Source organism: Belonocnema kinseyi, chromosome 4 (genome assembly GCF_010883055.1).
Source record: "Belonocnema kinseyi isolate 2016_QV_RU_SX_M_011 chromosome 4, B_treatae_v1, whole genome shotgun sequence".
NCBI lineage: Eukaryota > Metazoa > Arthropoda > Insecta > Hymenoptera > Cynipidae > Belonocnema > Belonocnema kinseyi.
The window spans coordinates 50,737,062-50,760,988 of NC_046660.1; the positions used below are offsets into that span (position 1 = coordinate 50,737,062).

General features: G+C 22.1%; 2 protein-coding genes across 4 annotated transcripts in view; one reads left to right on the plus strand and one right to left on the minus strand.

The window, feature by feature from the left end:
- The window catches only part of LOC117171946, a 38,657-nt gene extending 18,013 nt beyond the window's left edge, over positions 1-20,644 (plus strand). For 2 of the 3 annotated variants that reach the window (XM_033359622.1, XM_033359624.1), the window contains exon 4: positions 7,471-7,902. In XM_033359622.1, the coding sequence (XP_033215513.1) occupies positions 7,471-7,671 (201 nt within the window). In that variant the 3' untranslated portion in view covers positions 7,672-7,902. Of the gene's footprint in view, positions 1-7,470; positions 7,903-20,425 lie in introns of those variants that run through there. The other variant, XM_033359625.1, reaches the window with a different exon arrangement.
- Positions 7,885-23,862, minus strand: LOC117171947 (28S ribosomal protein S18c, mitochondrial). The gene is made up of 4 exons (XM_033359626.1): positions 23,650-23,862; positions 20,626-20,702; positions 13,869-14,079; positions 7,885-8,047 (listed from the first exon to the last, which is right to left on the minus strand). The coding sequence occupies exons 1-4, from the start codon at positions 23,735-23,737 to the stop codon at positions 7,956-7,958; spliced, it is 468 nt and encodes a 155-aa protein (XP_033215517.1). The 5' UTR covers positions 23,738-23,862; the 3' UTR covers positions 7,885-7,955.
- Positions 23,863-23,927: the final 65 nt, after the last annotated feature.

A 23,927-nucleotide genomic window follows, 5' to 3' on the forward strand; every position in this document is an offset into this window, starting at 1 on the left:
TTGGTATAAAAATTAAGCCACTTGGTTAAAAATTCGTCTCTTTTGGTTGAAAGTTCAACTTTCTGTGTGCAAATTGTTGTTTAAAATTTGACCATTTTGTTGAAAATTTACTTATTTTTCTCTAGTCATCGTTTAGGGTAAAAAAATTTGACTGTTTTGTTGATAATTTATCTTTTTATTAGAAAATTAATACTTGTGGATTGTAAAATTATATTTTAAGGTTGGAAAGTCTTCTTTTTTGGTTTAAAATCAACCTTTTTTTATTGAAAATTCAACTATCTTCTAAAATAAATCCTCCCTTTCTTAAAAATTATATTTTTTGTTGAAAATTCAACTTTAAGGTTTATACATCAACTGCTGTTTTTTTAATTCGTCTTTTTAGCTTGAAAATTCAACAAATTCGTTGAAATTTAATCTTTTTTGTTTAAAAATTCGCCTGAATTTTTAACAAAATGAATGACATTTTAACCAAAAATGTGGTTGAAATTTAATTATTTTGGTTAAAAATTCGATTATTCGATGGAAAATTTAATTATTTTGTTGAAGATCCATTTTTCGATTAAAAAGTTTATTGTTTTGTTGAACATGCTTCTTTTTGATTAGAAAACTCATCTTTTTGTATTAAAAATTCTTCTTTTATAGTAGAAATGTCATATTTTTATGGTTGAAATTTAACTTTTTATATAAATTTAACTTTCTCATAAAAAACTTTTATTTTCCGTAAGAAAAATTGAACCATTTGTTTGAAAATTCATCTCATCGTTTTTGTTCAATAATTCAGTTTCGTGGTTGAAAAATGTTTAACTTTCAACAAAAGAGTTCACGTTTAAGCCTAAAAAATTATTGTCAAAACAAAATTTAATAACTGATATTTAATCAACAAAAATATTTTAATTAAGAATAAAAAATAGTTTTCTTTAACCAAAAAAGATTAATTTTTAACAAAATACGTGATTTTAAACCGAAAAAAGTTATTTTCTACGAAAAAACACGAATTTTCTGCAAAGTTCATATATCTTTAATTAAATTGTTGAATTTTTAATCAAGAACACACGTTTCCTAGCAAAATTGACGATTTTTTAAATAAAACTACATACATTTCTTAACTAAATAGTTGAAGTTTCAAACTAAAAAAAGATCATTTTTTTTACCAAAAATAGAATATTTAAACTTTCATCGAGCAGAATTAGTTTTCAATAAAAAACAACTAATTTTATACAAAACAATTTAATTTTGTACGAAATAGTTTAATTTTATACCAAAATGTTGAATTTTCAAGCCAAAAATACGAATTCTCAATAATAAATGTTGAATTTTCAACTAGAGAATATGGATTTTCAACAAAACAGGTTAATTTACAACCACTCAGTTGAATTTTTAACAAAATAGTTACGTTTTCAGTTGAAAAAATTATTTTTTAACCACAAAAAAACTAATTTTCATCTAAAATTATGGATCTTCAGGCGAGAAAAAAGAAGTTTTAAAAAAGTGGATCAAATTTCAGCCAAGGAGCTGATTTTTGAAACCAAAAGATGAATTTTTAATGAAAAATGTAATAGTTTATTAAAAAATTCGATTTTTCGGCAAGAAAATTTAATAATTTAGTTAAAAACCCATCTAGGTTATCGAAAGTTTGACCATTTGGTGGAAAATTCAATTATTTTATTCCAGTTTTCATTTTTGGTAACAATTGAACTGTTCGTTGAAAATTTATTTTTTTGTTAAAAATTATCATTTTTATTGACAATTCAATTGTCTTTTAAAAAATTCGGATTCTTACTTAAATATAAATTACGTTTTTAATTTCAACTATTTGGTTGGAGCTTCACCTTTCTTTGTTGAAAATGATCTTTTTTTATTAAAAATTCATCTTTTATGATAGAAGTCTTTTTTTGTTGTTGAAAATTTACTTTTTGTTTAAATTTAAGTGTCTTTAAAAAAAAATTAATTTTTAACTAAATAGTTGCTTTAACAATCAGTTTGATATAACTGAATCGATATAAAAATTTTTAGAGCACAGGTAAATTTAAAGAAAAAATTAATGTTCAATCAAGAAGTAGGAGTTTGTATCAAAATTGTTGAGTTTTAGTCAAAATTTATATATTTTCAACTAAATAATAAAATTTTCTATCAGTGTTGAAATTTCGAGTCGAAACTACGAATTTTCTACAAAACAATTGAATTTTTATATGAATTTTTTCAGATTATTTATTTCTTAATCAAAACAGCTTAATTTTTTACCAAAAAGGGTGAAATTTCTATAGAAAGAGATGAATTTTTTAACCATAAAGACGAATGCTAAACAAAATATTAACTTTTTCAATTAAAAAAAGAAAGAGAAAAATTTTTCTAGTCAAGAAAGCAAAATAATATTAATCAAATCGTTAAATTTTCAAGCAAAAAAAAATTTTTTTCAAGACAGATAATTAGGTTGTAAAGTTGTATTTTTAAACAAAACAAAATTAATTATTAACAAAATGGTTGCATTAAGAACCCAAAAGTTGAACTTTTCAACAAAAATCATTTAAAATCCAATTGAATTTAAAGAAAAAATTAATTTTCAATTAAGAAGTTTTTAACCTTAAGACTTTTTAATCAATTTGTGGATTTTTCATAAAAATACATACATTTTTAACCAGATAGTTGAATTTTTATCAAAGTGTTTCAATTTCCGAGCCGAAGCCAAGATTTTTTTGTAAAACAGTGGATTATTCAACCTGGAAATGTGAATTTTTGTCAAGAAAAAGTCTCAATCGTAATAGAATAATTTTTTACCAAAAAGGGTAAAATTTTTAAAGAAAGAGTTGAATTTTTTAAATAACAAAACGATGAATTATTAACAAGAGAGTCTAATTTTCAATAAAAAACATTTTGAGTTAAAAAGAATTTAATCACTAATCAAATTGTAGAATTTTCAAGTCTAAACAATTTAATTTGTAACAAGAAAATTAATCTTTAACAAAATCGTTGCATTAACAACTCTATAGTTGAACTTTCAAACAAAAGAGACAAACTGTCAACAAAACAGATGAACTTTTAACCAAAAGGTTGAATTTTCATGCCGAGAAGACCAAATATTTAAGAGAGAGTTGAATTAAAAAAAAAAAATTTTAATTTTAAACTTCTTAACAAATTTGTTGAATTTTTGTCCAAATACATACATTTTCAATCAAATATTTAAATTTTTTATCAAATTTTTTAGCTGCAATTAAGAATTTTCTACAGAACAGTTGAATTTTTAACTCGGAAATATGAATTATCAAAAAATTTGTAACTCAATCAAAACAGCTTAATTTTGTACCAAAAAGTGTGAAATTTCTATAGAAAGAGATCTATTTTTAAGCCATAAAAACGAATTCTGAACAAAATAGTTAAATTTTCAATTAAAAATATATATACATATAAATTTTCTAGCCAAGAAAGCACAAAAATACTAATCAAATCGTTAAATTTTCAAGCAAAAGAATGAATGATTATCTTTTAACCAAATGGTTCAATTTAAAGAGAAAAATAATAATTTTCAACCAAGAAGTATTACTTTTTAACCAAATTGTTTAATTTTGTGTCAAAATACATACATTTTCCGAGCCGAAACTAAGAAATTTTCGTAAAACAGTAGATTTTTTAATCTGGAAATGTAAATTTTTGTAAAGAAATTTAAGTCTCAATCAAAATAGAGTAATTTTTGACCAAAAAGGGTAAAATTTCGATAGAAATAGTTGAATTTTTAAAACAAACAGATGAATGATCAACAAAATAGTTTAATTTTCAATAAAAAAATTTCGAGTTAAAAAGGAAAAAGAATTTAATCAAGAAACAAATTGTAGAATTTTCAAGTCTGGAAACAATTAATTTTCAATTAAGCAATATGCCTTCTTAACAAATTTGTTGAATTTTCATTAATAGACATACATTTTCAACCAAATAATTAAATTATCTATCAAATTTTCGAGCCGAAACTAAGAGTTTTCTACAAAAGAATTGACTTTTCAACTCGGAAATATGAATGATCAAAAAATTTGAATAAAAAATTCAATTCAACTCAATAAAAATAGCTTAATTTTTTACCAAAAAGGGTGAAATTTCTATAGAAAAAGTTGAATTTTTAAAACAAAGAGATGAATAATTGACAAAATAGTTTAATTTCCAAAAAAGCAGATGAACTATTAACCAAATGGGTGAATTTTTGCGCCGAAAAGACAAATTATTTAAAAGACAGTTTAATTTAAAGACAAAATTAATGTTCAATTAAAAAGTATGCTTTTTTAACAAATTTTTTGCATTTTTATCAAAATACATGGAATTATAACCAAACAATAAAATTTTCTATCAAATTTTCGAGATGGAATTAAGAATTTTCAACAAAAAGTTAAATTTTCAACTTGTAAATATGAATTATCAAAAAACTTGAAACTCAATCAAAACAGCTTAATTTTTTTACCAAAAAGGGTTAAATTTTTATAGCAAGAGATCCATTTTTAAATTTTATTCGATTTGATTTTTATCAAAATAGTTAAATGAACAACCAAACAGGTGGACTTTCAAACAAAAGAGAAGAATTTCAACCAATAACTATGACTTTTTAACAAATTTTTTTATTTTTCCTCAAAATAAATACATTTTCAACCAAATAATTCAATTTTCTATCAAATTTTCCAGCTGAAATTAAGAATTTCCTGCAAAACATTTGAACTTTTAACTTGGAAATATGAATTATCAAAAAATTGAAACTCACTCAAAACCGCTTAATTTTTTACCAAAAAGGGTGAAATTTCTATAGAAAGAGATTCATTTTTAAACCATAAGAACAAATGATGAACAAAATAGTAAAATTTCCAAGCAAAAAAAAAAAATTTTTTAGAAAACATATTATTAGCCTGATACGTATTTTCAAACGAAATAAAATGAATTTTAAACAAAATAGTTGAATTAACGACCAAGCAGTTGGACTGCCAACCAAAAAAGACAAATTTTCAACAAATTTTGTTTTTTGTTTTTATTTTAAAAGACAGTTAAATTTAAAGAAAAAGTACATTTTCACCCAAGAAGTGAACAACATAGTTAGATTTTCAATTAAACAAAAACAAATTCTAGTCAAAAAAGCAAAAGAAGTTTAGTCAAATCGTTAAATTTGAAGCCAAAAAAGTGAATTTTTTAAAATGCATATTATTAGACTAAAAAGTTTTATTTTAAAACAAAACAAAATTAATTTTTAACAAAATAGTTGCATTAACAATCGAACAGTTAAACTTTTCAACAAAAAAGACAAATTATTTAGAAGCCAGTTGAATTTAAAGAAAAAATTAATTTTCAATTAAGAATTATGACTTTTTAACCAATTTTTTTATTTTTTATAAAAATAGATAGATACATTTTCAACCAAATAATTAAATTTTATTTCAAATTTTCCAGCTGAAGTTAAGAATTTTCTACAAAACAGTTGTATTTTCAACTGGGAAATATGAATTATCAAAAAATTTAAGACTGAATCAAAGCAGCTTAATTTTGTACTAAAAAGGGTGAAATTTCTATAGAAAGAGTTGAGTTTTCATACAAAAAAAAAATGAATTCTCAACAAAATAGTAAAATTTTCAATTAAAAAAAGGTCTAGTCTTAAAAGAAACATTTTTTAATTCAATTAAATTTTCAAACCAAAACGTTAATTTTTTAGAAGACAAATTATCCTGAAAAGTTGAATATTCAACAATAAATTTAATTTTTAACTTAATAGTTGCTTTAACAACTACGCAGGTGGTCTTTCAGCCAGAAAAGAAGAATTTTCAACAAAATAGATAAACTTTTAATCAAATAATTGAATTTTCATGCCAAAAAGACAAATTATTTCAAAGAAAGTTGAATTTAAAGAAAAAATTAATTTTCAATTTAAAATTATGATTTTTTTTACCAAAAAAGGGTGATATTTTTATAAAAAGAGTTGAATTTTTAAAACAAAGATATAAATAATCGACAAAATAATTTCAAATTCAAGAAAACAGACAAACTTTTAACAAAATGGTGAAATTTTCGTTCCGAAAAGACAAATGATAAAAAGACAGTTTCATTTAAAGAAAAAATTCATGTTCAATTAAGAAGTATCCCTTTTTAACAAATTAGTTGATTTTTTACAAAACAGTTGAATTTTTTACTCGGAAATACGAATTATTCACAAATTTAAGAATAAATCAAAACAGCTTAATTTTTTACCAAAAGGGGTGGAATTTCTATAGAAGGAAATGCATTTTTAAATCATAAAGACGAATGCTGAACAACATACTTCAATATTCAATTTTTAAAAATAAATAAATTTTCTAGTCAAGAAAGCAAAAGAATTTTAGTCGAATCGTTAAATTGTCAAGCAAAAACAAATGAATTTTTAAGAAGACAAATTATTATTAGCCTGTAAAGTTTAATTTATAACAAAAAAAATCGTTAACAAAATAGTTGCATTAACAACCGAACAGTTTAACCAAATAGTTCAATTTAGAGAGAAAAATAATTTTCAACCAATAATTATGACTTTTTAAAAAAATTGTTTAATTTTATATCAAAATACATACATTTTTAACCAGATAGTTGAATTTTATATCTAAGTGTTGAATTTCCGAGCCGAAACTAAGAATTTTTTCTAAAAACTGTTAATTTTTCAACCTGGAAATGTAAATTTTTGTCAAGAAATTTAAGTCTCAATCAAAATAGAATTATTTTTTTACCAAAAATGGTAAAATTTCGATAAGAGTTAAATTTTTTAAATAACAAAACGATGAATTATCAACAAAACAGTTTAATTTTTAATAAATAAATTTCGAGTTAAAAAGGAAAAAGGATTTAATCAAAAATCTAATTGTAGAATTTTCAAGTCTGAAAACAATTAATTTTGAATTAAGAAGTATGCCTTTTTAACAAATTTTTTGATTTCTTATCAATTTACATACATTTTCAACCAAATAATTAAATTTTCTATTAAATTTTCCAGCCGAAACTAAGAATTTTCTAGAAAAGAGTTGACTTCTCAACTCGGAAATATGAATGAACAAAAAATTTGAATCAAAAATTAAATTCAACTCAATCAAAACAGCTCTATTTTGTAACCATAAAGATTATTCAACAAAATTCAACAAAATGGTTAAATTTTCAATTAAAAAAAAATTTTGTTTAGTCAAAAAAGCAAAAGAATTTTAATAAATCGCTAAATATTTCAAACACTTTTTTTGTCGTTTACTTCAAAAGACAGTTAATTTTGAAAAAAAGTAAATTTTCATCGAAATAATTCAATTCTGCACCAAATAATAAAATTTGTAATAAAAAAAAAAGATCCGAGCCCTGAAATAATTATATTTTTTTTTAATTTTAAATATCGCTGACAGGTCTGTATTACAGATCCTCTGATCTCTCGTCCCTCTTACATTGAAAATTCTCGACTGAATAAATTTAAACGAGAGAAAAAGTTTTCACTTGGCTGTGTTATTGCAGCATAATCTTGAGGAAGTATTGGCTTCTATAATGAAATGGAGAGAGGCATTTGTGGAAGCTTTAGAAACTTTGCGTGCGAGTTTAGCTGAAAAAAACGGACGTCCTTTCAGTACGAGCGATGTTTTAAAATTACTGTCAATTCCAAACAGTATAGTCAACTTTTCCGAGGAGGAAAATGATTATATTTTCCCGAAGCTTTAATTTATAAGTAAATAGTATTATTTTCTAAGCCACAAAATCAATTTCTTCATAGGTGTACATTAATTAATTAATATTTTCGTAGGAAGAAAGTACAGAAGAGTTAATTATTTATGTGTTAATTACTTAATTAAAGATATATTTATATATAACTATGTAAATTATTTAGATTATTATTTTACTAACAGGGATTGTGTGAAATACACAAGAAATACATTTCCTCTTTGATATCAGATTATTTTTATTTATATTTTTTTTACAGAAAACCTACTTTTAATAAAAGAGAATTAATATTTGTGAGGCCTAAATGGATGCTCGGGATCGAAGAGTTTTGGATCGTGAACGTATTCGATAATTTTCGTCATAAACGGCATGAAACCTGAAAAACAAATATAAATTTTTTATAAATTATTGTAAATTGCGTAGAGGAGTTTAATTTTCAACTAAAAAATATGAATTTTCAACCAAAAATGTAATATTTATTACTAAAAGGCTACAAAATGAACTTCAATATTTAATTTAAATTTTTTTTAACTTATAAGTTAAATTTTCAGTTAACAAAATTAATTTTATTTAAAGTAATAATTTTTTTTAAATAAAAATGATGAATCTTCAACTAAAGCAGTTTTATTTTCAGCCCAAAATGTAGTATTTTCAACTCGAATGATTAATTTTCAACTGCAATACTTAAATTTTTAAACAAGAAGTATAATTGTCCACCAAAAGGCGAATTTTCAACAAAATACATATATTTTTAGCAAAATAGTTGAAATTTGAATTCAGACAGATACATTTTTTACGAAAAAATGGGATCGTTAAATTTTTTAGCATAATATTTTTATTTTCAACCAAAAAATTAATTTCTAGCCAAAATGATAAATCGCCAGGCAAAAAATGAATTTTTAAACAATTCATTTGATTTTCAATAGAGACAATTCATTATCTACTAAAAAGACAACTTTTTCATAAAATACAAGAATTTTCAATAAAAAAAATAAACAAATTTTCGACCAAAATTGGAATATTTACATTTTCAGATAAAAAATTAATTGTTGAACCCGAAAAAGCAAATTTTCAACATAGTATTTAAATTTTTAAGGGAAGAAATTAATTTTTTACCAAAAAAAAGGATTTTCCAAATAATAAGAATAATTTTTTAACAAAAAAAGACCTATTTTCAACAAAAAATATAGATTTTAAAACAAATTTTTAACGAAAGAATCGTTGGCCTAGAAAAAAAGTTTTAAACAAATAGTTTGATTTTCATTTTAAAAGATTAATTTTCAAATAAGGGGATTACTTTTCTATAACAAAAAGATGATCATCATTCATAAAAAAAGCGGAAGAGTTAAATTTTTAATTAGAAAAGTGATTTTCAACAAAAAACGGTGATTTCAATTAAATCGCTTAATTTTCAATAAAAAAATAATTTAAAATTAAAATGGTAAATCGTCAGTCAGAAAATGATTTTGCAACCAAAGAAGTGAATTTTCCATCAAAAAGAATATTTTTTTACTATCAGATACAAATTTTCAACAAAATACGTGAATTTTGAAACAAAAATAATTTTTTTTCAACCAGAGAGATTAATTTACAAACAAAAATATGAGATTTTAAACGATAAAAAGATGATTTTTAATAAATAATATGAATTTTCAAACAAATAATATTATTTTCAATTAAAAATTAAAAATTTTGCAACAAAAGTGGATACATTACATATATTCAATTCAAAAACGTACATTTTTAACAAGAAAGATGAATTTTTTATGCAAGAAGATGAATTTTCAACCAAGAAGATTAATTTCTACAAAAATATTGTTATGTTTTTTAATTATACTATTATTTAGCTTACAATGTGTAATTCAACAGTTTTTTACTTAAAAAATTTTTCATTTAAAATTTGTATTTCTAAGCTTACATTTTTAATTTAAAGAATTTTTAAATGCTTTCTTAAAGACTCGAACAAGCAAAAAATAAAAGCCTTTGATGTTAAAAATTTTGGATAAAAAACATTTTTATTTAATAAATAAATAAATTTTTTTAAATTTATCTGCACTTTAAGTAATAAAAAGTGAACAAAAACGATTTGATTACAAAACGATTTTAAATTAGTTCAAAATTTAAGAATTTTCAGATTTTAACGTTAAAACTTAAACTGTTTCAATTTGAAAGTCTTAGTCATTAAACAAATGTAAAAGTGTGACTGAAAGTTTATAAATTATTTTCAACTTGAAAATAACGTCATAATAATATATTCTTAATTAAAGGATTTTATTAAATTGAGACCAAATTGAAACCAAATATTCAAAATGATTTAACTGAATTGTTTGACATAGAAAACCTGGAATCGTTAAAATTTCGAAGAGCCTTTTAAACTTTGAACGTTACAGTTTTAATTGTTGTATTTGAAAAATGCTTAATTTTTAAGTGGAATTTAAAAATTTTGATGTATAATTTACAAACAAACATTTGTAGAAAAAATTTCAGTAATTTTAAGAGATATTTAGGAATTTTCAAAAGATTAAAAATAATCATGGAAATTTTAGAAAGTTTTCTTAAAATGTTCTAAAATCTTTTTTGAAAATTTTGTTTAAATCTTTGAAAAACTTTTTAAATATTCTCTTAAAATAATCTAATTTTTTTAGTTTGAAAAAATTGTTTGTTCTGAAAAAATTTCCAAAATTATTTAAAATTTAATACCAATTTAAAACAACTTCTAGATTTCTCAAGATTTTGAAATAAAATTTTAAAGCTATCCAAGGATGTTTAAACAATTTAAAAAGAAAATAATTGAATTTCTAATTTAAGAAGTGGTTAGTTAAAAATGTTCAATTTTTCAATATTTAATATTTCTAGCTTAAAATTCCTTAAAATTATATAATTTTGAAAATTTTAAAGTTCATTGAGAGATTTTTTTAATTAGAGCATTGAAAATGATAAAATAGAAATATATTTTTTTATATTGAAAAATGTGAGTACCTTCAATTTTATTGAAGGTGAAAAATGATAAAAAGAGATGAATTTTTAACTAAAATTATGAATAATATTTTTCAACAAAACAAACATGTTTTCAAGCAAAATAGTTCAAGTTTCATCTGGAATAGTTAAATTTTCGTTCCAAAAAGTTGAATTTAGAACGAAAAATATAGTAGTTTATATTTAAACCAAAAAAGACTCATTTTTAGTGAAAAACAGTTGAATTCAACCAAAAAAGACTACTTTTCAACATGAGAAAATTGTCAAAAGTCGAGAAAATTTCCTGATTTAAAGAACAACTTATTAAACTGACTTATTAATTGACAACTCATTAAACTTATTAAATAAAATAATTAATTATTAAAATTGGTTTTAGAATTTATCTCTTTTTGTAGAAATATAATCCTTTTGGGTTAAAAGTGCAAATTGCTGTTAAAAAATTAATCTGTTTCGATTAAAAATTGAACTTTTTTGTACAAAATTCGCATTTTTGACACGAAAATTCAAAGATTTGGTAGAAAATATAACTATTTCGTTTAAAATTTATGTATTTTTTTTAAATACATTTTTTTGGTAAAAAATAAAATTTCTTGTATTAAAAATAGAACTCCTAGGTTGAAAATTCATCTTTTTAGGTTGAAACTTAAACTTCTCGGTTGAAAGTTACACTATTTCCTTGAAAGTTCATTTTTTTAAGATTCACATTTTTGTTAGAAATTATTTTTTTTTAGTTTAAAATTAATTTTTTTTAATGAAGATTGAACTATTTTGTTAAAAATAAAAAATAAAATAGTATGAAATACAAATATTTGGTACAAAATTAAACTATTTTGAGGAAATTTTTTTTTTTTTATTAAAAAATAAGTCTCCGCAATGAAAATTTAAGAACTTCAGTTTTGAAAAAAGTATATACTAAAAATGAGTAAAATAAATTTAGAGAAAAATCGTATCCATTTTTCAAACTATCTGGTTGAAAATGTATGTAATTTATTTAAAGTTCTTTTTTGGTAGAAAAATGATGTACTTTGTTGAAAATTTGTCTTTTCTGGCCAAAAATTAATCTTCTTTCTTAAGAAATTAACAATTTGGTAAAAAAAAAAATATATTTTGTTGATAAATCATCATTTTTGTCAGAAAGTTCACCTTTTTGACTGAAAATGTAACTATTTGATCGAAAGACTGCTTTGTTAAAATTTGACCTTTTTGGCTGAAAAATTCAACATTCTGGATGAAATTTTTTTTCTTTATTGAATGAAAACTAGTTTTTCTATTGAAAATTAATTGTCAATGAATATTTAACTACGTTGATTTTTAAAAATGAATACAAACTAAAACTTAAGCTAATAAAATTTGGACCAACTTCATACCTATTGTTCAAAATATTTAGTTGATAAATTTACGTATTTTGTTGATTATTCGTCTTTTCCAGTTGAAATTTTTTTTTTCTTGAAAATTCAACATTTTTTTTATATAGAAAATTAATCTTCTCGGTTGAAAAATCATCTTTTTGATTGAAAATTTAACTATTTTTGATTGAAAATTTATCTATTTTCTTTAAAGCTAATCATTTCGACTTGAAAATTCAACGTTTTGCACGATTTTTTTTCTTTATTAACTTGAAAATATTTTTGAGTTGAATGTTCATCATTTTTATTTTAAAATTGATCTGTTTTGGAAGAAACTTCATCTTTTTTGGTGAAGAATCTAGAATAAAAAAAATTATATTAAACAAAAGAGTTTAACTTTTAACCAAGTAATTAAATTTGAATTCCAAAGAATTTTAATTCTGATTGAAAAATGCAGTAGTTAATATTTGTTTGGTTGAAGGTTTAGAATTAATTTTTTCAATTAAAATTTCGCTATTTTGTTGAAAATTCAATTTTTTGATAGAAAATTAATGTTTTTGGTTTGAAAATTTATCTCTTTCTATAGAAATTTAATCTTTTTCTGTTCAAAATTAACTTTGTTTTATTTTTTTGTTTAAGATTTACATTTTCGAGACAAAAATTGAACTGCTTTGTAGAAAATTCTTATTTTCGGTTCAAAAATTCAACAATTTGGTAGAAAATTTAACTATTTGGTTGAAAATTTACGAATTCTGTTGAAAATCCACCTTTTTAGGTTGAAAATTAAATTCCTTTATTGAAAGTTGAACTACTTTCTTAAGTTATTTTTTTTTCGTTTAAAAATTTATATTTTAGTTAAAAAATTGCTGTTTTTTCTTTTGTTTAAAATTTGATTATTTAACAGAAAAGTCGTATTTTTGGCTTGGAAATTCAACAATTTGGCACAAAATTAAACTGTTTGTAGAGAACTAGTTTTTTTATTGAAATTTTTTCTCAATGAAAATTTAACTACTTTGTTCATGAAAAATAAATATAAAATAAAAATCAAGCAGATAAAATTTGGACTGACTACATAATATCTATTGTTCAAACTATTTAGTTGAAAATGTATGTATTTTATTGGAAATTCGTACTTTCTAGCTGAAAAATAATCTTCTTTCTTGAAAATTCAACTTTTGGTTAAAAATGTATGTATTTTGTTAAAAATTTATATTTTCTTAGAAGAAAATTAGTATTCTTAGGTGAAAAATTCGTCTTTTTGATTGAAAATGTATCTGTTTTCTTGAAAGCTGATCAAAATTTCTTAAAAATTCAACTGTTTGGCTAAAAACTGATGCATTTGTTGAGAATTTATCTTTTTTTTAATGAAAATTAACCTTTTTAGTTAAAAATTCATCTTTTTTATTAAAAATTTAACTATTTGGTTAAAAAATTATGTATTTTGTTGCGATTTTATTTTTTTGGAAGAAAATTAATTTTCATAGTTGAAAATTTAACTATTTTTTTTTTAAATTTATCTGTTTTCTTGAAGGCTGATCATATTCGCTTGAAAATTCAACATTTTGTATGAATTCTTTTCCTTTATTGACTGGAAAATATTTCTTAGTTGAATATTTGTCATTTTCATTTTAAAATTGATCTATTTTGGTAGAAACTTCATGTTTTTTGGTGAAGATTTTGGTAGAGGAGTCATATGACATATATTTTTTTTAACTAAACTGCATTGTTAGTTGATAAAAAACAAAAAATTTCATTTTTTCAAAATAGAAAAGAAATAGTGAAAACTCTAAAAAAAATTAAACTAGTGTGAATAACCTGTTGAGTCCGAGGCCTGCTGTTTATGAGCAAAAGCATTCTAAAAATTAGTTTACTAACCACAAGCCTGGGCCTTGCGAATTTCATTTTCGACCTTATTTTGCTTCAATTGACATAAGCCGGTAATGTTGCTTCCATAAATTCTGCCCGTGTAACGGCTTTGAAATTGGGAAAGCAAACGGACATTTTTGTAGTCTGGTTCAATATTATATTTGCACAAAATGCATTTTTCCTTCTTCTTTTCAAATGGATTCTTCTCAAGTTCGATTGGCTGAAAAAAATCAATTTTTAGGGAGCGTCCATTAATTATGTATTTAAAAAAAAATTTTAAATATATGCTTTTTAAATATGCTAATCAACACATATTTTGGACGAAATTATTTTGCAAATTTTATATTTATATCGGTCAAAAGTCTAAAAAATTTCATGTATATTTTCGAAATCTTATGCCTTATGAGACCCCTTGGAATCTTTGAAATCCCCTTAAAATTCATTAAAATCTTTAAAAACTGTGGAAATCTTTCCAAATGTCTTAAAAATATATTAAGATCCCCGAGAATCTCTTAAAATCCGTTAAAATCCTATAAAATCTTTTCAAATTTTGCAATATCCCCAAAAAGCTTTTGAAATCTTTTTCAATCCCTTCAAAATTTAAAATCTCATAAAAATCCTCTGATATCTTTAAAAATTTGTGAAAATACTTAGGTAAAATGTTTTAAAATCTACTGAAATCCCGTGAGTTATTTTGAAATATTTTAAAATCCCTTAAAATCCTCTAAAGCTGTGAAAAACCTTGAAATTGTTTAAGATCTTCAAAATCTGGTAAAAGTCCCTGAACAGGGTGGCCAGTATTTTTTAAATTGTTGGCTTAATTTATCATTTTAGACGCTTTCCATTCAAAAATAGTAATTATTTAAAAAAAATATTATGGTTGAAATTATTTAAATTAAAATTAATTTCCAGAATGACAAATAATTCGAAAGGAAAGTTTGAAGTTTCACATGTTTTAATTTTTCAGTTAAAATTGAATTGTTTGAATTTTGGAAATTATAATTATCATTTTAGAAATGATTAATTTTTAAGCAAGCCATTAAATTGTTTTTAGTTTTCGATGAAGTTCCTATTCGTTTAAGTTTCAACTTTTTCGCAGTAGAAATTTTTCATTAAAAATTTTTTTTTAATTTAAAATGACTATTTATTTTGAAATTTTTTTTAGAATTCGAAAGTTTATCATTTTTAATGCTTTCAATTTCGGCTTAGAAATTATACAGTTCAATTCCTTTCACTAATGAAACTGTTTAAAAATATATATATATTAAAAAATTAATATATTAAATTGTTAACAAAAAAATATATTTTTTTACAATTTAATTATGAAAAGGAGTTGAACTGTATAATTTCTACGCCGAAGTGCTAAAAATCAATTAATTTTATTCTGAATTGAAGAATCACGAAATTGAATACTTTTTAAATTATTAAAAAATTAAAATGAATTGTATTATTTATAATTAAAAACGTTAAAAATTAAATAATTTAAAAATTAGAAACTTTTGAATTATAATAAAACTCTAAATAAATAGTATTTTTAAATAAAAACCGTTAAAAATGAAAAATTTCTACTCTGGAAAGTTGAAACTTAAACGAAAGCGAGCTTCATTGAAAACGAAAAAGGAAATTTAATGGCTCAAAAATTATTAATTTTTAAGTTGCTCATTATAATTTCGAAAATTTAACCAAATTAATTTTAATTGCAAAATCAAAACCTGTGAAAGGGAAAAATACAAAATTTAGCATCCAACATGAAAACTCAGAACTCTAAAATTGTTAGCATTTAGAATTACCGAAAATTGTTCAGTTACTGATATATCAATTTCAGATAATTTAATTTTTCTCTTTTTTCTATTTTAAACTCAATTATACATTTTTCAGCTTCAAATAAACCGGGAAATGACCAGGAATTTTGAGACCGGGGAAAACCGGAAAATCACACTGCATTTATTTTTTGACTCGGAACATTAATTTCAACCGTTATTTAAATAATTTTTGAAATTGTGATTTTTATAAATTATTATATCATTTAGTTTAGAATGCTTGATTCGAAAATCTTTCACTTTAAAAATTTTCCATTTTAGATTTTTAATTTTTAAGCATATGCTTTAATTTAAAGAATTTAAAAATGCAGTTTTAAAGGTTAAAAAAAATTATAAGTTTTTAAAATCGAAGAATTTTTTAATAAAAAACAGAGTGGCTGCCGGACCGGAAAACTGGGAATTTTACGAATTTTTAGAAGAAAAATCTGCCCAAGTTTGATTTTAACAGTTTTAAAAATAATTAAAGTGCAGTTTTGAAGATTTAAACAATTAAAAATAAAAAGAATTTGAATTTGAATTTTTTTTATAAAAAACAGTTTTATTGTATCTTATTTTTTATATTAAATTTAATAAATAAATTTATTAATATATTAATTTTTGTAGCCATTAAAAAATGTAAACGTGCGTTTTACTATTTTCAACTCGAAAATAAATCCATAATAATAATAGTCATAATTGAAGGTTTCTTGTTATTTAAAATATTGCGAGACTAAATTATTTAATTTTTAACCCATTTAATTTGAAATTTCTTAATGTAAAAAAAAGTATTTCATATTTAGCAATATTTCACTGTTCATTTAAGACGAGTAAGTTGAAAACAAATATTTAAGAGAAAACAATTTGAAACTGAATTGTTTTATATAGAAAGCTTTGAATCTTTAGATTTTCAAAGAACCTTTAAACTTTTAGCGGTAGAATTTCAATTTTTCCATTTAAAAAGTGTTTAATTTATAAGTGAAATTGTTAAATTTTGATACATAAATAACAATTGAACACTTATTATTTGTAGAAAAAAATTGAGTAATTTTAAGAGATATTTAGAAGTTTTGAAAGGATTCAAAATTAATTAAAAACTTGTAATTACTTCAAATAATTTAAACGAAGTGTGTTAACATTTTTTTCTGAACTTCGAAATAAATTTTTAAATTAATCGAAATTTCCTTACAATTTTTGAAAAACCTGCAAATTAAAACAAAAATCCATCAAATCTTCCATAATTTTTCAAAGTGAAAAATCATTTTCAATTTTCCTAAGAATCTTAAGAAATTTTTTTATTCGTTTGAAGTCTTTCACAATTCTTAAAAAAATTCTAAATTTTTTGTTTGAAATCTGCAAAAATCTAAATTTTATTTTTAATTCGGATGTAAGTATTTCAAATTATTTCAAGTTCTAAATTTAATTCGAATATTTTTAAAACCTCTAAATATCTCTTAATATTTTTACAAATAATAAGTGTTCTATTCTTATTTATAAATTAAAATTAAATTTTTCCTTAAATTTGCAGGATTTTCTAAAAGTTACAGAAAAATTCAATTCATTTTGAAATATATTTAAAAGTTCCGGAAAAAAAATCAAAAATTATTTTAAATTTGGAAACATTTTAAACCACTTCTAGATTTCTCAAGATTTTGAAATAAAATTTTAAAGCTTTTAAAGGATGTCTAGGCTATTTAAAATAAAAATAATTTAACGCCTAATTTAAGAACTGTTAAGTTAAAAAAATTATTTTTTCAATTTTTAATGTGTCTAGCTTAAAATTACCTAAGATGAGTTTGAAATTTTTTAAAGTTTATGGCTTGATTCTTTAATTTAAACTATTGAAAATTTTAACGTGGATTTATATTTTTGGAACTTTATCTGAATCTTTGAAATCTATAATTGATCAAAGTTATAAAATTTGCAGTTTATTTGTATTTCATTTAAGATTGTTCAATTGAAAAGTGTTACTACCTTCCATTTGGTACGTGTTAATTTTTGACAATTTGAATACACAATTTTTGAATTGAAAAACTTTTAAACTTTAATTTTAAAAGTTTGGAATTCAAGGGTTCCAATTTGAATGCTTTAATTTGCTGTTTATTACTTTATATGGAAAAATGTTTAGAATATAGTATTATTTTTAAAATGTCATTGGCCGTGAAAAATGATTGCGAACCGGGCTTTTTAATTCAAAATTACTTCATATTTACATCTAAAATTATTCAATTCGAAACTATGAAGTCTTTTATTATGAAATTTTTAAATATTCAATAGCGGAATTGTTCTGACACGTTGAATATTTTAATTTGAAACTGTAATATTGTTAAATTGAATTGACATTCAAAACGGTTGGATAGATTATTATTTTTGCTAAAAAATGTAATTTTTGTAAATAAAAATCACTGTCATTTTCACTGTTCAAAATTGCAGAATTTTTAATACTGCGAGAAATATTAAGAAGCTTTAAAGTAAAATTATTCTAAACAATGTGAAAACTATATGATTTTTAATTGGAAACTATCCTGCTGAAAAGCCATTCAGGTCCATTACAATATCTAAAAAACGATAAAAATCCTTGAAATTCCGTATTTATTTTATAAATCTTATGAGATCCCTTGGAATTTTTTAAATCTCTAAAATTAATTCAAGTTTTTTTTTAACTGTATTGAAATCCATTAAAATTAACTAAATGTCATTAAAAATCCTTTATAATATTCGAAAATCCATTGAAATCCCGTTAAATCTTTTAAAATCCTCTAAACCTCGAAGTGGAACTCTTGAATTTGAAACTTTTAAAACTGAAGATTATTTTTTAATTCCAAATTTTTATATTTAAATGCTTAATAATTTACATGTGAAAATGGAAGGTACTAACACTTTTCAATTGAATAATTTAAAATAAAATGCAGATAAACTGCTAAATTTAGAATGTTTAACTTCTATAAATTATAGAGTTCGAATATTCAGATTTTAAGAATTTTAAATTAGATAAAAATCCAAATCAATAAATTTCCACATTATATCATTTTAATCAATTTTATTTTATAAATATTGAAAATTAAAAGGTTATATTTTATTTATCAACTGAACACTTCTTGAATTAAAAGTTAAATTATTTTATTTTAAATCGTTTGGAAATTCTTAAAAAGTTTCAAAATTTGATTTCAAAATCTTGAAAAATCTACATATTGTTTGGCAGTTTTAAAAATTTAAATTTTTTCAAAACTCCTAAATATCTTTTTAAATGATTCGCATTTTTCTAAAATTAAAAAAAAATCATGCCAAATTTAAAAAAAAATCCTTACAATCCTCCAAATTCAGTTTTCATAATTTTGTAAATTATTTTGTAAATCTTTTTGAATATTCTCTTAAAATTCATTTTTCAAAATAAAACATGATGCTTCTAAATTTTGTATACGAATAGCCGGATTTTGTCGGTACATGTCGAAATTTCGTTTGAAATATTTGAATTCATTTCAAATTCTAATTCAATTTTCAATTTTTTCAACAAATAATAAGTGTTATATTGTTATTTAGACATCAAAATTCAATAATTTTATTTTTGATTTACAATTACTAATTTTAAAGAAACAGTCAGATATTTCTAAATATCAAGTAATTGTTCTTTTTCTCAATTAAAAAGTTTCAACGTGAATGAATTAAAATGGAATATTTTAGAATGAAATAATGTTCGAAATTTAATAAAAGCCTTTAATTTTTAATACATTATTTTGAAGTTTAATTTTTAACGTTAAAATCTGGAAATTCTATAAATGTGAACTGACTCAGCGAATCATCTTCGTCTCGTAAAATCAATTATTATTTATTTTTAAAATCTTAAAGTACAATGCAATTTCAAAAATCATTAATTTATATTCACAGTTGATAAACTAAAAAGGTTTTTTTATCCAAAATCTTCCATTTTAAACGCTTCTAATTTTATATGTTTTAGTCTTTGAAGCTGCATTTTAGAATCCTTTTAATTGAAATGTAAAGTTAAAAATTAAAAATCTAAAATGTAAATTTTTGAATTCAGCATTCTAAACTGAATGATAAATTTATAAAAAATTGATAAAAAATGATTGAAAAAATAACAATTCCACTAATTAGTTTAAAAAACGTTGAATTCTAAATTGAACATTTTTTTTATAGATTGCAAAATTCTCACTAAAAAAATAAATTCACTGTTATTTCCCGGCAAAATTATATAAATCTCATTAAAATCGCCTAATATTTTTCGAAATTTCCTAAAAATTCTTTAAAATCCGTAAAATCTCTTAGAATCACTCAAACTCGAATCCTTCAAAATTACGTAAAATATTGCGATTACGAGATCTCTTGAAATCTTGGAAAGCCCTGAAAAATTAATTGAAATCTTAAAAATCCGTAGGAATCATTTTAAATATCTTGAAATTTTTTTCAAAAAAAGATATTTTCAAATTCATTCAAATATCTCAAAATCCTTTATATTAATCAGGAATTCTATGAAATTTTGTTTAATTTTCTTTAAATTCTCTAAACTCTGTGGATATACTTTGTAATATATTAAAATCTCTTAAAATCCTTTGAAATATCATGAAATCTTGTTTACAGTAAAAATAATCAATACATTTTTTATATATCGACTAAAAAATATAATAATCTTTCGTAAAAAGGGGTGAAATGGGTCTAAAATTTCCAAAATTCTTGCGTAATTAATGGACCTATTTTATTCTAATCGAAACCATAATTTTATTGGAGTAATTCCTTATGGATTTACTTTTTCAGATACCGGAAGTGAACGAAGAACGATCCGGAGAAAAAAAAACGTGAAGTAGGTTTATGTTTGTAAAGTTTATACGGATTTACTCTCAGTGTGGATATGAGTCCGTGTTTCGAATTACGTTTCTCTTAATATTATAATTCTGAATCATTGTTATACTATAAGGTATTTAAATGTTATTAAATTTATCTACAAAAATACATACAGCGTCTTCCTGTTGCGCATTTGTGATTTCGATTTTTATATCCTTCGAATAAGCGCGCGATGATCCGGAAATTGTACCTACAATTTTGAACGGAAATATTGATATTAAAATATTTCTGTATTATTTATCAAATTTTATTGTTTAAAATTTGAACTTAAATACATTTTTAAATCTCTGGGACTACTAAAACATCCCGAAATAGAAAATTTTCGAAATGATAAAATTGCCGAAATATAAAAATCCCGGCTTGGAAAATTCATAAATTATAATATTATAAAATTTGCAAATTTCCGAATAATAAAATTCCCAATACTGTAAAATTTTCGAATAATAAAATTGCGGAAAGTTTATAATGTTACCAAAATTGAAAATTTCCGATAAAAAATTGACGAATTGAAATGACTGCATAATCCCGAAAAATAAAATTCCCGCATTGGAATACCCCGGAAATAATAAAATTACCGAAGAAAATTTCTTAATTGCAAAATTCTTGAACAATAAAATTTCCCTACAATTTATAACATTATATTACTGAATTAAAAAATTCCTTAATAATAAAATCTGCGACAGAAAAGTGCTGAAATATAAAATACACGAACTGAAAAATTCCCGAACTTAAAACAATTAATTTTTTTTACAAACTTTATTTGCTAAAAATACAATAATCAAATATTTGTATTAAAAAATTAAATTTCAAACTATCTAAAATTATTTTTTGAATTTAAAATAACAATAACTAAAAAAATTTGTATCTAGAAATATTTTTTTTCAATTATTTCAAGAACTTTAGGCATCCAAAATAATTGTTTGGTTGATAAAAATACTTGATTATTAAATTCTTAATAAATATACAAGTTATCAAGAAAATTTTTGTAATTTTTTGAATTTGGGATTTTTCAGTTAGAATATTCGATATTTCAGCACTTTTCTGTTGGAAATTTGATTATTAAGGAATTTTAAACTTCAGTAATATTATAATCTGTCGGGATCTTTATTATTCGTTCATATTATAAACTGCTGGGAAATTTCATTATTCAAGAATTTTCCAATTCAGGAATTTTATTATTCCGGAGTTTTCCAATGCTGGAAGTTTATTTTTCGGGATTTTGCAGTCATTTCAATTCGGAAATTTTTTATCGGAAATTTTCAATTTTGGTAATATTATAAACTTTCCGGAATTTTATTATTCGAGAATTTTACAGTATTAGGAATTTTATTTTTCGTGATTTTCGGTCTTTCAAATTCGGAAATTTTCGCTCGGAAATTTTATTTTTCGGGAATTTACAAATTTGATAATATTATAATTCGGGAATTTTATTTTTCGTCATATTTCAGTTGCCCGTTTGAAATTCGGGAATTTTCAAATTCAATCATAAAATATTTTTATCAACCACAAAATTAGTTTGGATGCCTAAAGTTCTTGAAATAATTGAAAAAAATGACTGAATGAACTTTTTTTTCTCAGTTATTGTTATTTTAAATTCAAGAAATAATTTTAGAAACTTGAAAAATTGTTAATTTAATTTTTTAATAAAAATATTTGATTACTGTATTTTTAGCAAATAAGGTTTATAAACAATTTTTTTAATTGTCTAACTGAAAAATCACCACAAAAAATGCAGACTAAATTTCCCGACATAAAATTGCCGATTACAATATCCAAATATACACATCACCAAAAATTATTTTTAATATTTGAAGTTTCTAAAATTATTGCTTAAAATTAAAATATAATAAATGAAAGAAAATGTCATTCGGAAATATTCTTTTTCAATCATTGTTATTTTTAATTTAAACAATAATTTTGAAGACTTAAATATTTGATTATTGTATTTTTAATAAATAAATAATTGTAAAAAATTTAATTATTTAAATTAGAAAAGTTTATAATAAAATTCTCCACATAAAATTGCCGAATACAATAATCAAATATTTTGATCAACAAAAATTATCTTGGATGTTTAAGTTTTTAAAATCATTGCTTTAATTTAGAATAATAATAACTGACAACAATTTTTCATCCCGGGATATATTTTGTCAATTATTGTTATTTTAAATTCAAACAATAATTTTAAATAAATAAATAATAATAAATAATAATTATAAAAAAATCGGGAAACTTCTTCTTACAATAAAAATTGCCAAACACAATAATCAAATATACTTATCAACAAAAATTATTTTTAATTTGTAAAGTTTTTAAAATTACTGCTTAAAATTGAAATAACTGAAAAAAAATTGCATCCAAAAAAATATTTTTATCAATTATTGTTATTTTAAATTTGAACAATACTTTTAAAGACTAAATTATTTGATTATTGTATTTTTATTAAATAAATAATATTATAAACTGTCAGGATTTTTGTTATTCGAGAAGAAGGCGACCGAAAAATTAAAAAAAAAAACAGTCACGAATAATCAATCTCTCGACAAAAAATTGCCGAATACAATAATCAAATATGTTTTTCAACAAAAATTATAGTTAATGTTTAAGTTTCCAAAATTATTGCCATAATTAAAAAAAAAAAAAAAAAACTGAGAAAAAATTTTCATCGAGAAATATATATTTTTTAAAATAATTGTTATTTTAAATTCAAACAATAATTTTAAAAACTTCAAACCTTCAAAATAATTTTGGTATACAAATATTGTATTATTGTATTTTTAATAAATAAATCATTAAAACATTATTAATAAATAATATTGATTAAAAAAACAAAGTTTTTAATGGTTTAAACTCGGGAATTAAAAGTGTCGGATATTTTATAATTCCGCAATTTTTTGTGGTGAATTTTATTATTCTGAAATTTTCATTATACAAACTGTTCGAGAATTTTCGATGTGAATATTGTCTTTTTCGTGATTTTTCACTCGTCCCAAATCTCTCAAAAGGCATTTCAAACAGAATTGTTTATTTATAAATACGACTGATTTAAAATTATTAACCAAATATTTCTCAAAATTATAAAACAAATTCAAAAGAACCTTAAAAAACTAGTTTCGAAAATATGAACATAACCTTACCTCGCGCGATATTGGAAATATTTGCAAGATTTGAAACAACAGGTACTGCTTTTTTAATAATTACTCTTATTTTCGGAATTACTGACATTGCGAAGATTTGTTCAAAAACAATAAAAGAAATTGTCACATTTATTAGTGTTTCAGTTCACCTTTCGGAACGTAAAACCGAATTTCTAACCTCAAGAAAACACATGAGTAGACGACGCAGACAATAATATAGAGTAGAGACGTTACCAACCGTTAGGTAGCGCGAACTGTTCTAGTCTATATCCCGCGAA